The 13,603-nt window shown below is 35.6% G+C and overlaps 1 protein-coding gene across 1 annotated transcript in view; it reads right to left on the bottom strand.

The window, feature by feature from the left end:
• LOC136247505 (uncharacterized) overlaps positions 1-13,603 on the bottom strand; it is a 224,227-nt gene that overhangs the window by 98,515 nt on the left and 112,109 nt on the right. The window contains exons 11-13 of the mRNA XM_066039228.1: positions 10,969-11,013; positions 10,638-10,907; positions 9,410-10,159 (exon numbers count right to left, since the gene is read on the bottom strand). Coding sequence (XP_065895300.1) covers positions 9,410-10,159; positions 10,638-10,907; positions 10,969-11,013 — 1,065 coding nt within the window. The remainder of the gene's footprint in view (positions 1-9,409; positions 10,160-10,637; positions 10,908-10,968; positions 11,014-13,603) is intronic.

The raw sequence follows: 13,603 nt of genomic DNA, 5'->3' as shown, positions 1-13,603 counted from the left end.
TCAGCTAGAAGCAATCACCCTGAAAAGAGTTCAGCTATAAACAATAAGAGTTTCAGCTACAGTTCAATTATGTAAGAAGTCACCTTATTAACTATAGTATGTGATACTCAATCAGTGTTAAATATACAAATATTTAATCAGACAAAAACTATACACACAGTTACTTCCTTTGTTCTACAATTCCTGCAGTAAAGAAAAAACACATTTAAAGGAAGCACCAAAGCCAGCTCATGGCCAGCTTTGTGGCTTGCAATACAAAAAGAAGTGATATCTTAACCAAAACAGCCAAGCTGTAAAAAAGAGTGCGGCCTCCAAAAAGTCCAAGGTGAAAAAAGATGTGAAATCCAAGGTGGCGGCCAAGAAATGGCTGTGATGGTAGGTTAATGGCAAAAATTTTAATTACAACAATTCAGATGAATTTGGAATGCAAATTGACCTGAATTGTTGTAATTAAAAATTTTTACCATTAACCTACCATCACAGCCATTTCTTGGCCGCCACCTTGGATTTCACATCTTTTTTCACCTAGGCCATTTTGGGGGGCACATTTTTTTTTACAGCTTGGCTGTTTTGGTTTAGATATTCATTACCCGGTATATGAAACAGAGTACTTCACTTTTGACACTCCGTGCTGTTATCGCGCTTAATTAGAATGGACTATAGTAATGTGCATGTAATGGGAAGAACGTAAAAGACTGCCTAAAAGAAGCATCTGAAGGTGGATTGATGTATAAATCATTGTTAAATTGTATATTTACAGCTTAACTGGAGTTAAGCGTTTTATCTCGCAATTCAGAAGGGTGGGGTGCCTGAGTAGCTCTCTGAGTAGTCACTGGCAAGGTCTCTGAACAAGGCAATCCGACGGATCTGCCATTAATTGATGACACTGCTACATAACAGACTTCCATGATGCTACCTTCCTGAGCAGATATATTATAGGCATGAATGTATGAATCGGTGGAGCTGCATCATATCCTGAATCTCATGTGACAACCAGTATTTTAGTACAGTAGTATTATAGCACATCTGGACCATAGCATATCCATATTTCTCATCAATGGATATATTGCATCTTGCATTACAGATGTGAATTACAAAGTAATTGTATGTATGCACTACACAGACGGTTTGGCATGTCTTGTAGCTGAGTCTAACCAATCACGAATGCAACTTCAGAGCATGGCTAGGGCAACAACATAAGTTGGTAATACATACCTATTTTGTTGCCATCCAAATCAGATGTCGCTTGTCTTGTAATATCAGAATGCGATATTGCAACTTATAATTTAACTGTTCTACAAAATAATATTAATGACCAATTGCATTTGCAGAAATTCTGTTTGGTATAAGATATACATTGAGTAAACGTATGTGTACTGTATGCAAAAATTTATCAAGATTTATAACCATGACATCATAATTATTGTTCATAATGTTGTATATCACAACAACAGTTCATAAGGGTATCCAATGCCTGTATTGCCCCTTCAAAATGCACTGTGTAATATTTGTGCAACATTGTGTAATGTATCCGAACATTTTAGCATAATTTAAGTAAACTCCAACACATGGCTTCAGCATGAAAGACTTGCTGATAGACGTTTATATATCAAAGCAAAGACCTGCAAGCACTTCAAGGCCCTTATAGCACTTGAAGCAAGTTAACACCTTTGATGATGATGTCTATTGCATAACATTATTACGTAGTATATTTTGAAGGGGAAATACAGCATTGGATACTCTCCTAAATATCATACAGTATAATAGTACTGTATAGTAGGGACATTGACTGTGTGGGGGAAATCCGTGATATAATATTACCCAAAAACCTACTGTGATTTTTCCTCACAACGACATGACAGTATTGGTTGGGTAAAACCAAGCCTAAAAGTGTCTTCAGATTGACCAGAAATGTTTCCATCAAGTTGCTACAGAATTTAAAAATATATACATTCAACGGAATTTTCTACTGCCTGCTTGCCTGGCTGCCTGATGCCTTCAGTCAAGTGTAGCGGAAAACTGGCTACAGCTACAGGACTAATTCTTTTGCAGAAACGTTTCTAGTTCGCTAAAGAAAAAACCTTTGGTATGTTGATAAGCATACAATGTTTGCACTATTGTCTTTCCTTTTATCTTTCTTTACCATGGCTATCAGTCAAGGTTCTACTGCTGAGTGTTAATAGACTACAGTACAGATTCCATCTACCAGTCTATATTGCATCAAACTATTCGAATACATGTGGTTGCCGATTGCACCAAACTATTTGAACACACACATATGTGACTCACTTTTGATATCGACCAGAGAGAGCAATTCACGGCGAACTATATAGCAATGTGTAAGTCAATATAGTTTATTTAGTAACAATGTTAAACCAAGTCGGGACATCCAGGTCCCGCTTTGCAGATTATTTGGGTCTGACCCCATGTGCTAAATTAAATGCGGATGTGTTACTACACGTCATAGCATAGCCCTGCTTCTTTTGTGAGCCATATCCCTTTACGTAAATTACTGTCTGTAGACATATGGTAGCTACGCCCATTCATCAGTCTGTAGGTATTCACGAATCCACACCCACTTACGTAATTTACTGTCTGTAGACATATGGTAGCCATGCCCATTCATCAGTCCGTAAGTATGCATGAACCCACATCCATTATTGTCTACAGGCTTATGTAGAGCCACCCACTAATCACTTGTTATCATATGAGTCATAATCTAGTATAATAGTGCTGTGATTAACTCTTTCAAAATATTTGATTGGTTTTGTGTAAAGCAGGCTATTTAGTGGTCATGAGCTTGCAAAAAAACTTCACAAACAAGCATAAGAAAATTTAGGAATTTTAAATTAGAGTAGGGACAGTGTATAGTGCTGCAATAAAAAGTACTGCAATAAAAAGTACTGAAACAAGCTGGATTGGAGTAATACATAATGTCCAAATACTGTAAAACAATAAGAAGTGAATATCCCTGTTGTGCACAGTAGGGATATTCACTTCTTATTGTTTTACAGTATTTGGACATTATGTACTACTCCGATCCAGCTTATTTCAGTACTTTTTTATTGCAACACTACACACTGTCTCTACTCTGATTTAAAATTCCTAATTTTTCTAATACCTGTATATAATCAACTCTTGATCCCATGTCTTTGTAGTATCATGCATAGACACTTTAGGAAAGTGACTTTATTTTTTCAAAATGCTTTAAGTGAAATCAAATGGACATTATAAGCACACATTCTGAAGGTCTAGCAAAACTAGGTGGTCTTTTGAAGTATTGAATGTATGTTTGAATGTCTTACACTTTATGGCCTTAACATACAGCATTCAATTTTGGATGGCAACAAATATATTCCAAAATTGGAAGACAAGGAACATCTACTTATGGATGAAGTTTGCATAATTCCTAGTATATAGAGAGATGAATAATAACCATCCAAATATGAATAATTTATATATCTGGATGAAAATGTGAGGTCAAAATCATCCAATTTCAGAATTTGACTATATCTGGAGGATAATTGAGGTTACTATAGTTTAGCTAATATAGGCATGGCTAAGGTACAGATTAAATTTGCAATTTAAGTAGTAGTTGTAACATGGGCAAGAGTGATTTGCCTGAAATATATGCACTCGCACTCAGGCCCTGCAGAACCCCATGCTCATCCGCATATTTCAGCCAAATCACAAGTGCCCATGTTACAACTAATATATTCCACTTGGGTGACTCACCTGCAAGTGTGGGAAACTGCAGGAATGCTTTGCGAGTGTATTTATATGGGACCATGTGAATTCTGGTTGTGGCTAACGTCGTAAGAGCAATTATAAGGTGCTGCTGAGAGGACAAACGTAAGTGTATTGACATGAGCATGCAAATCGCTTTGATTGTGGGTATGCAAATTAAACACAGGAAGCCCAAATTTGAGAAGCTTATAATGAAGCTTAGGTGCACTATAAAGTACTTACTGTACTAGCCAAGAATAAACTACTGTAATGGGTTAGTCAATTATGAGCCACGCAAAGTCACGATGCGTACATGACATCGTGCCAGGTGTCAAAACAGCAGTATAAATATGATTCAAGTGCACTAGAGTACTTACTTCATTAGCCATGTATAAACTAAAGTAGTGAATATGTTTACACTAATGGCCAAATCAATTAAGTGCTACGCCCAGTGCCAGGCTATACCTGTACATCACGTCACATGACTAGAACAGCAATATAAACTAATTGGTGCCCTTCTTCATTCCGTAAAACAACAAACTATCTTCTTCCCCAAGTCCATGATCAATGCTTTGGCTTACTTTACAAAAGTAAAACCCACTATTGATCCTTTGAAATATCATTATAATTATTAATGCAGAGATCACACAGTTTCATCAAAGAAATCAGGTGATTTCTGAGAATTCCTGAAATACATTAATGAGAAATGGAGGTAGTATATATACAAGTTATATCCCTCCTAGGAGGAATATAACTTGTATATACTACCACCACTTCTTGTCAATGCATTCCTGAGCACTGATAGCAGTGCTATTATGCCATTTATACACTTTCCCTTCCTTTTGAAGTGAGGTGTGAAAGTGGTTTGTGTGATCATTATCTCCCTTGTTCAGGCACATTTTTATTGTATTGATCTCAACTAGTTGTAAAATTACTAATTTTTACTATATATTGTACTTATTGCTTTCAAGTAATATCTGTAGACAAATGTGACCGGACCTGTAAAACACCGACACATTTTTTGAATTCATTTATATTAAATATTTATAATCTACTTAGCCTCTGGCAAAGTTGCAACCTCATATGCCAACAACTTTCGGAGTTACAGCCCTACAAAGTAGCAACAACAGAAAAATTGATTTGTACAGTGAGTATAGGGAAAAGAAGTTACAGGCGCTTACTAAAATAGCTGTAACTTAAAAGTGAATTGATGCACTAACTGGGTTGAAATGTTCACCATCGTATTTGCCATGGATAGGCGAATCATTTACTGAGTATATTTGTCCCTTTATTGCCTTTCTTCTCTGCATACAAAGGCAAAATTTGTGAAGAAAAATTGATCACGTACGATTGCTTTGATGTGACATAAACAAATGCTCATAACGTGCGTATCCTTGGGTATACTGCAACAAAACAAAGACTTTCCAACTCCTCTTGAGTAGGCAAATAAGATGATATCCAGGTTTTTATTGTTAGTTCCTTCCGTCACTAAAAAAGAGGCATTCAAAACATTCACAGATTTTTTTCAATAATACACAAATATTTCACCTCATTGTTTTCAATGCATAAAGGTTAATGGAAATTATAACATTAATTTTGGAAAAATTTACAAAACAATAAGTTTTAACCTTAATTCTTATAAAATATGCATAAAACAACCTAAAAAACCACTTCATATTCTTTTTGTAGCTTTAGCTTAGTTCCACTGATCAGTTTAAAATGTTTTGAACAGCCATTGTTTCTTTCCCAAAAGAAAATACATGTATTTGCATTATATACAAATAAGACAAAGTACACACATTATAATCCATACTTTTCCCGACAAACCATCCATAAAACAAAGCCCTAGAATTTTTCTATGCAATGGCATCCGAACTTTTGTTGTAACATTTTCATAGTAGCAGTTGTTTACAATTGACTCCATCACAATGCGAGCTCTGTACAATTTTCTATAGAAGAAATTTGTTACCTCAGTACGTAAACCTCAGAAGTATGGTGGATTGCCCTTTCCCAAATTGGCTAAACTTGGTCTCATTCAATGAGTTGAATTGCACAGAGTAAGTATCCACCCGTACAAATGGCTTAACTTGCCATTCTAAAAAGATAACCACTCAAAAAAACAAGATTTTTTCTTTTTCAGATTACAATTTCGTACCTGGATGCATAAATTCACCATGCAAGGCTCTCTCCTTTCTTTTCCATTGGTCACTATACAAAATCTTGAATATCACTCAATGTGCAATTTATCAATTATTCTGATAAATGCAATGCCATCTCTGTAAACTGAAATATGCAGAAGTTATGCATTGTTTGAAAGACCGCATTATTTTCCGTAATTTTTAATTTGTAAAAAATTAAATGTACAGTAAATACGTCAATATGATACTGTAACTTTAGGCTTGTGCTATTGTGATACTGTAATATAATGATATCACGTCATAGACTCTGGTTATTAGGCACATGAGCTTATAATTTTTTTATTTGTGAAATTTACTTTTCTTGTTAAGCGTATGCACTTATAAATTACGGTAAGGAATTTCTTCTAAGAGGAAATTAGTTGTACCCACTATAGTTTTCAATCAATTTGAACACCAGTTAATAGTTTGCTTCAGTCATGGAAACGGAAATCCTTAGAAGCCAGGTAGTAGCTATAGCTATCGTTATTACAGATGGCAGTATCTGCTAGACACAGGCCTGGTGAGGCATCGAGTGTGCTGTTGTAGTGAGGTTGACCGCCAGCAACTCTGGCCCGGAGGATGGGTCGTTACAGCGATTTAAGAGCACGCACAATACTTCTCAATATCACCACTGACTCAAAGGTCAAGAAGACATACATGTACACTGTTTTCACTATATGTGTTGATACCTATACAAAGAATTACTTAGCTATGTTTGTCAGTGTGTGCACGTTCTGTTACTCCACTACACTGTGACATGTCTGATTCATTCTGACAACAATTCTACGTAGTACGAGGTGGCAGAGGCGATTTCAACCATATGCGTCTTAACAAACAGGTGTCTAGCACAAGTCTACCATATGCGCTTAACAGGAAATGTGTGCTTAATAACCATGTGCGCCTAATAACCGGAGTCTATGGTAATGATATTGTAAATTTGACCAGATCTGCAAAAACTTGACACAATAGTGCATTTTTCGAATTCCTGTTTATTAACTATTTATAATCTACTTAGCCAAGTGTATTCTCTAGCAAAGTCTCAACCTCATATGCCAATAACTTTTGGAGTTACAGCCCTACAAAGTAGCAACAACAGAAAAATTGATTTGTACAGCAATTATTGGGAAAATAAATTACAGGCACTTACTAAAATGGTTGTAACTTACAACAGGATAGACAATCTGGGCTGCAATTTCCACCATTGTGTTTGCCATGGATAGGGGAATTTGTTATTGGTTATGTTTGTCCATTTATCGCCTTTCTTCACTGAATACAAAGGTGAAATTCATGAAACAATTGATTGCATACGATCGCTTCGGTGTCACATAAATAAACGCTCATAACTTGCGTATCCATGGATCTACTGCAATGAAACAAAGAGTTTCTAACTCATCTTGAATAGATAAATAAGATGATATCTAGGATTTTATTGTTAGTCCCTTGCTTCACTAAGACAGAGGTGTTCAAACATTTTACAATTTTTTTCAATAATACACAAATATTTCACCATTTTTTTCAATCCTTTATACTGGAAATTTAGGCTTGTGCTATTGTGTCAGATTTTCATAGATCCGGTCACAAATAGTGAAAATGAAATGTTGTATGCTTCACATATTTATGTACATATCATAATTAAGTTACATACTCTTGTAACCAGATTTTGGAAAATCAACTACTTTATAACAATAATTTAGTAATTCACTTTTTAAAGGCATGTGCCCACAGCCAGCCAAAGGCCGGCTGTGGGCGTGTGCCAGGTTTACTAAAAGTGTTTTCGTAAAAGTATGTATGTGTGTGTGCGTGTGCGTGTGCGTGTGTGTGTGTGTGTGTGTGTGTGTGTGTGTGTGTGTGTGTGTGTGTGTGTGTGTGTGTGTGTGTGTGTGTGTGTGTGTACCTATCTACAGTATCTACATATCTACCTATCTATGTTTGTCCGTACGCACCCACGTGAGCAAAATCATTAAATGGTAAAAGCAGCTTTTATGTGTAAGAAGTATTAGACTGTATTAACTTACACACTGGTAAACTTTGCTCAGAGATGGTTTCTTTTCGGCAGTCTGAAATACAGGTGTGGCAACTCTCCTCAGACTTTGTAAATTACCTTCCCTTCGGGTTTTACTGGTGCTTAATAATTGAGAAACAACAGTGCAGGCCTCGTAGACTACCAGAAATAGTCTATCCCTTCGGTTAGAAAGGGGCATATCCCAAACATATGTCAATGAAAATGAAGAGCAGCTTTGAGGCTTTATCGAGAGAATTTGTGGGAAAAAACTCTATAGTCAAACTATAAAACAGTTTAGAAGATACGTCTGTACGTAATATGTTGGTAAAAAGCAATTTAAAAAGCATTTTCTTAGCAGTACATAGCAACAGAAATAAAGAATTATGAAAATGCATGAATTATGAAATCCGAGATTACAATAAATTAATTATGCATTATTGCACAACATGAAATAGAAATACATAATTGGTTAATTCCAGATGAGTTAGCTAGCTGCATGGCGCCTGGTTTTTAGAAGTAGCACAACATCAACTTGTTATACATACTTAAGACTGTAACAAGTGAACTAATAAGCTTTAATGTAATAAATAATAGTTGCTACTTTGAATTTTAACAAATAGGAACACATTTCCTTAAGTAATAAAAAATATAATTGCCTTATGTACAACAATTTCATTAAAATGTAAACACCTGATCACATACAGTAGCGTACACTAAAGGTAAGTGGCTTTGTATGCAAGTTAAATGTGGCTATTGTCATTATAATTATTTTGTGGCTTAGTCTAGGAAAAACCGGTTTTATCACCTACTTAAAAGTATTGAGAAATTCTGGCTTTAAGTATTTCTGACTATCTTAGAAAAAACCCGACTTGTTCACACAAGAATATGTATGGAGAATAAAAAACTAAATCATAAAAATTATGCAAGGTACAAGAAAAATATGTAACTTTTATTAGGCCATTACTCAGAGAAAGAAGACTCAATTTGATTAAAACTATACACCATCTTATTTGCCTGCTTATGGAGAGTTTGAAAATCTTTGTTTTATTTCTGTTGCCCCAACAGTATGCATGTCACATGTATTTGTTTATGATGTAGTAAACATAATCAGATGAGTTTCATTTCTTCAGCTAAACCGCCTCCATAGCCATACACATATAAGTGACCTCAGGGCTAACACTATAACTTGGTTGATTTTGCAAAGGAAATTTACAGTACAGGTCTTTATTGAATACCACAGAGCTGTACAGCCACATGCAGCCATCCCCATACTTTCCAGACCTCAATTAGTGCCCTAGACCACTCTTATCAATAGCCACTGTGCTGGGAAAAGCTGCCAACAAAAGAGTACCACTGAAGTCTTCATTGTAAATTTGGTAGTTCATTCATGTAACTTTGTGTTCATCCAATCTGCTCTTTTGGGTAATACAGATAGTTTTTCCGAAACCCAGTCACATTTGTGCCAAAGCATGCCAGAAAATACAGTACTACATACATACCATACCTGCAAGCATCTTGTTCAACATTCTAGAAAGATATCTCACAGCATTTCTGCCAGCACCAACAGGGAATAAAGTATCACGTTTAAAAAAATCTGAAGCACCTTTAACAACAAGGCATTCCACTTTAGAATTGGAATTTTTACAAGCAATGGCTATACCAACACCATCCATTTCAATAGCAATTCCTTCGGGATCTTTATCAAGAAGTTTTTGCACAGCATCTGAGTCTGCTACAGGTGATGAAGTACTGAAAATTTTCCCAAACTTAGTATCAATCTCAGAATATTCTGGTCTCTTAAGAAATTTAAAGAGTTCACTTTTTGTTAAATCTTCTGAATCATCTTGATTGATGACATGTGACGAGATCACTACCTCACACAGATTTACCCTTGGAACAATTTCATAATCATTGTTATCAACAAATGTGCCACAAACTCCAATGGCAAAAACATATTTTATATGTGGCATCGACGATAATGCCTTCTTTGTGAAATTCTCAGATTCATTTTCACCTTCGGATTCCATCATTTGTACCAGTATAACTGGTACCTGGCCCCAAGTCCCCAAAAAATAAGGACGGCTTTTAATAACTACTTTCGTGATTTCAGCCTCTTCCATATGACAAATAGCAATTTTAAACTGCATGTGATTTTCTACAACAAGGAGAATGTTGTATTTATGAACTTCATGTAGCCTATCATCATTAGCAGAAATGTTTTTTTTATTATATTCTTTATCCAGTTCATAAGTTTCTGTAAAGTATTACAAGCATGTACATTAGCTTTATAAGATCCTAGCAAACCACTACACTTCCAATTACTAAACACTGTGATGTATGCATACAATACAAGATGCACAGATTAGATAGTTGGTAGATGATAGTTGCATTACAGGAATTTTACTCATACATTAGTGTGATATTAAGAATTACATTTGGATTGTGTTTGAATAATTTTTCTGCTGTATTAGTTTTTATCCATTCCCAAGCTGAGCACTTCTTGTCCAGTTAGAGCTAATAACATTTGTGTAACTCTTTTGGAGTGCAATCATTGAACATAATTGGCACTATGAGCATTACAGCCATTTATTGGCTTTGGCACTGATTTTACAACCTTTGTTATCTTGGGTTTTTTGGGGGGGAAGGGGGACCTTTTTATATTTTGGCTGTTTTAATAAAGACTTAAATAATGTATACAGAATAACAACAAATAATTTTACTAAGAGACTAACCAGACTCAGCTAGTGGTGGTCTGAGGAGGTTGATGGCATCATCCAGTTTACCCCAAGTTGGGTGATCATCGCTCTGGAGCCATTTATTCAACACTGCTTTACAACATTCGGTTGATTGGCAAGTATAGCTTTTAAAAATATCAGTAATTTCATTATCCTTTAATCCAAGGATTGCACCTAGAGCTTTTAAGAGATCTACAGATTGGGGTGTATCTGCAAATTGGGGTACGACATTGATGAAGGGATCATCCAACTCCGGCCTATCATCTCCTGTAATACAAGTTAAAATTCCCATTTGCACTGTCAATTCTACAGTCAGCTCTAAACTCACTTAATTTTCCATCAGGAATTACAGTGGAGGGAGGGGAAGTCGCTCCTAAAATCACACATGTTATTCATCACACAATCCAGGAATACCATAATTGCACAGCATATGTAAAATCTTTAATTCATACATTTAAAGTGTAGCCAGGTATTATGGTTAATACTTAAGATAATTATTCTTAATTAGCAACACATACATCACTCATTTCCAAGTTTGCCATTGGATTTCTGTTGTCCTAAGTAGGATGTCCCACTGAGCCTGTAGGACTGTGGACATCCTAAGAAATGTCCCATATGTCCCACCATTGTAACTCAATTCTAAATGTCCATTCTATCCTTTTGGTCCCTTATAGGACTAGGTGGACATTCTTAGGACTATCCACTAATACAGCATAATCCTACTTGTCCATCCTATCCTTTGGTCCCATATAAAACAGGGTGGACATCCTAAGGACTGTCCCATATGTCCCGCCAATAGAGCACAGTCCATCCTATCTATCCTTTTGGTCCCATATAGAACTGGGTGAACAGTACTATATATCCCACCAATACAATCAACTTACCTAAGGTACAAAGCTAGATACAAAAGTTAGGGAACATTCCTAACATGATAATTATGAGGAATCATTGTTCTGATTAGGGATCAAAAACATAAAAGGAGGTTGTCTGCACTTGATATACTACTGGACATTTACATAATTTCTAGTTCATTCAGTATAGCTAGTTGCCCATGACTGAACTAGATAATAAATGTACATAAACCTTCAAGCATAGACAACCTATCTTGTTTCATTGCTTCTTTCTTTGACCCCTAATCAAAATTGAAGTCCTAAATTTCCTTGTACTTATTTGTTAACTTTTTTTGTAATATGGGTAAACCCATGCATACTGCATTAAAAGAAAGCCAATCTTATTGTTTTCATCTGAACACCTGCCTCAACCATCAATTACCGAAACAATGAAGCCAGTGGCCATTACACTTCATTTCAGCATTCCATTATGCAGAGTTATAAACTTACGTATGAAGAACACTATGAAAAGGACTTCTGTAATCGACCCTATCAAAATAAAACTCAGACAATTCCTGTTACAAACATAAGGAAACCATCACGTGGTGCTACCATGAATTGATATCTTGTGTGCACTGTCAGCAATGATATATATATATATATATATATATATATATATATATATATATATATATATATATATATATAAACAGAGGACACAGTTAAGTCCATGAAGCATGCAGTACTATGCTAAAAGGAACCTGTCAAGCTGAAATGAGTTCGGATGGTGAAAAAATCAAAAATGTAACCTTATCTGTTGTTGAGTTACACTTGTCTGAATGGCAGTGTCAGGTAGTGAGTTAGTCAGTATTAAATTCCACTTTTGTAACAATCAATGGGAAGTATTTCAGGTCACACTGAGGGCTTGGTTATAACCTAACCAATACTGCAACCCCAATGAAGGTATTGTGAGATCGGTATCTGGTCATGGAAAAGTGCAAACCTTCATGATGTTTTATATACAGTACTACCATATTGTATGATAGCTAGCATACAAAAGCCATTGACATGATACCATTTTTATTGCATAAAAACGGCAAAAATTGGACACAATACATATAGTTAGGCCATAATGTGTGGAGTGTAGGACTCAAATGAATACTCTATTATTTGAATATTCAGTAACTATTCAAATATTTGAATACCATTTTGAGTACTTGATCTGACATAATGGCGCAAGCCTAAATTTTGAGTATAGGCTATTATTGATTGCAATGGATAAAATATTTGTGTAAATGAAAAAATCCAAATTTTTTATAAACGCTTTGATCTTTGTGAAGAAAGGGTGTAATGATAAAAACATGGATATTACCGTATTTTCCTACTCAAGGGAAGTTTGAAAACCTTTGTTTTGTAGCAGTAGCCTAAAGGATACATGAGTTATGGGCGTTTGTTTACATCATGTAAAAGCGATCATACGTGATCGTTTTTTCTTTACTGATTTTGTATCTGTATGTGGTGACCAAAGGTGGTAGGTGAAAACCCTACCATGTAATAGACTCCCTTATTCATGGCAAACACAATGGTGCAATTTGCAATTTTGTACTGCATTGCGTTTGTAAGTTACAGTAATTTTTGGAAGCACCTGTTACTTTCCCAATACTTGCTGTACAAATCAATCTTTCTGTTGCTGCTACTTTGTAAGGCTGAAACTCCAAAAGTTGTTAGCATACAAGGCTGAAACTTGGCCATAGCATACACTTGGCTAAGTAGATACAATAATAAAGAATTTGAGGAAATGCACCATTATGTTAGGTTTTGCAGATCCAGTCACATAAGTTATAGCCATATAGCCATATAGTAGACAACAGACACTGGACAGTAGTATATGTTTTCCACCCTGTCCTAAAAGGATGGACATGTAGGATAAAAGAAACACTGAGGAATAATCAATATTATCAGACACATGGTTTTTAGATGTATGTAATAGTTGTAACACACCCATTCGGTTTGTATCTGATTTGTAAACACTCCACCCGAGGGCCGCAGGTGTGTTCTAACTGATTTGTGGTTGGGGCGTGCGCAGATTAAAGGCACCCATTTGTAATGCGGAAGGAGCAAAAACACAAGGCT

The sequence above is a fragment of the Dysidea avara genome, chromosome 2, assembly GCF_963678975.1.
Source record: "Dysidea avara chromosome 2, odDysAvar1.4, whole genome shotgun sequence".
Lineage (NCBI taxonomy): Eukaryota > Metazoa > Porifera > Demospongiae > Dictyoceratida > Dysideidae > Dysidea > Dysidea avara.
Note: the sequence above shows the minus strand (reverse complement) of the source record. Positions and strands in the feature narration are given on the sequence as shown.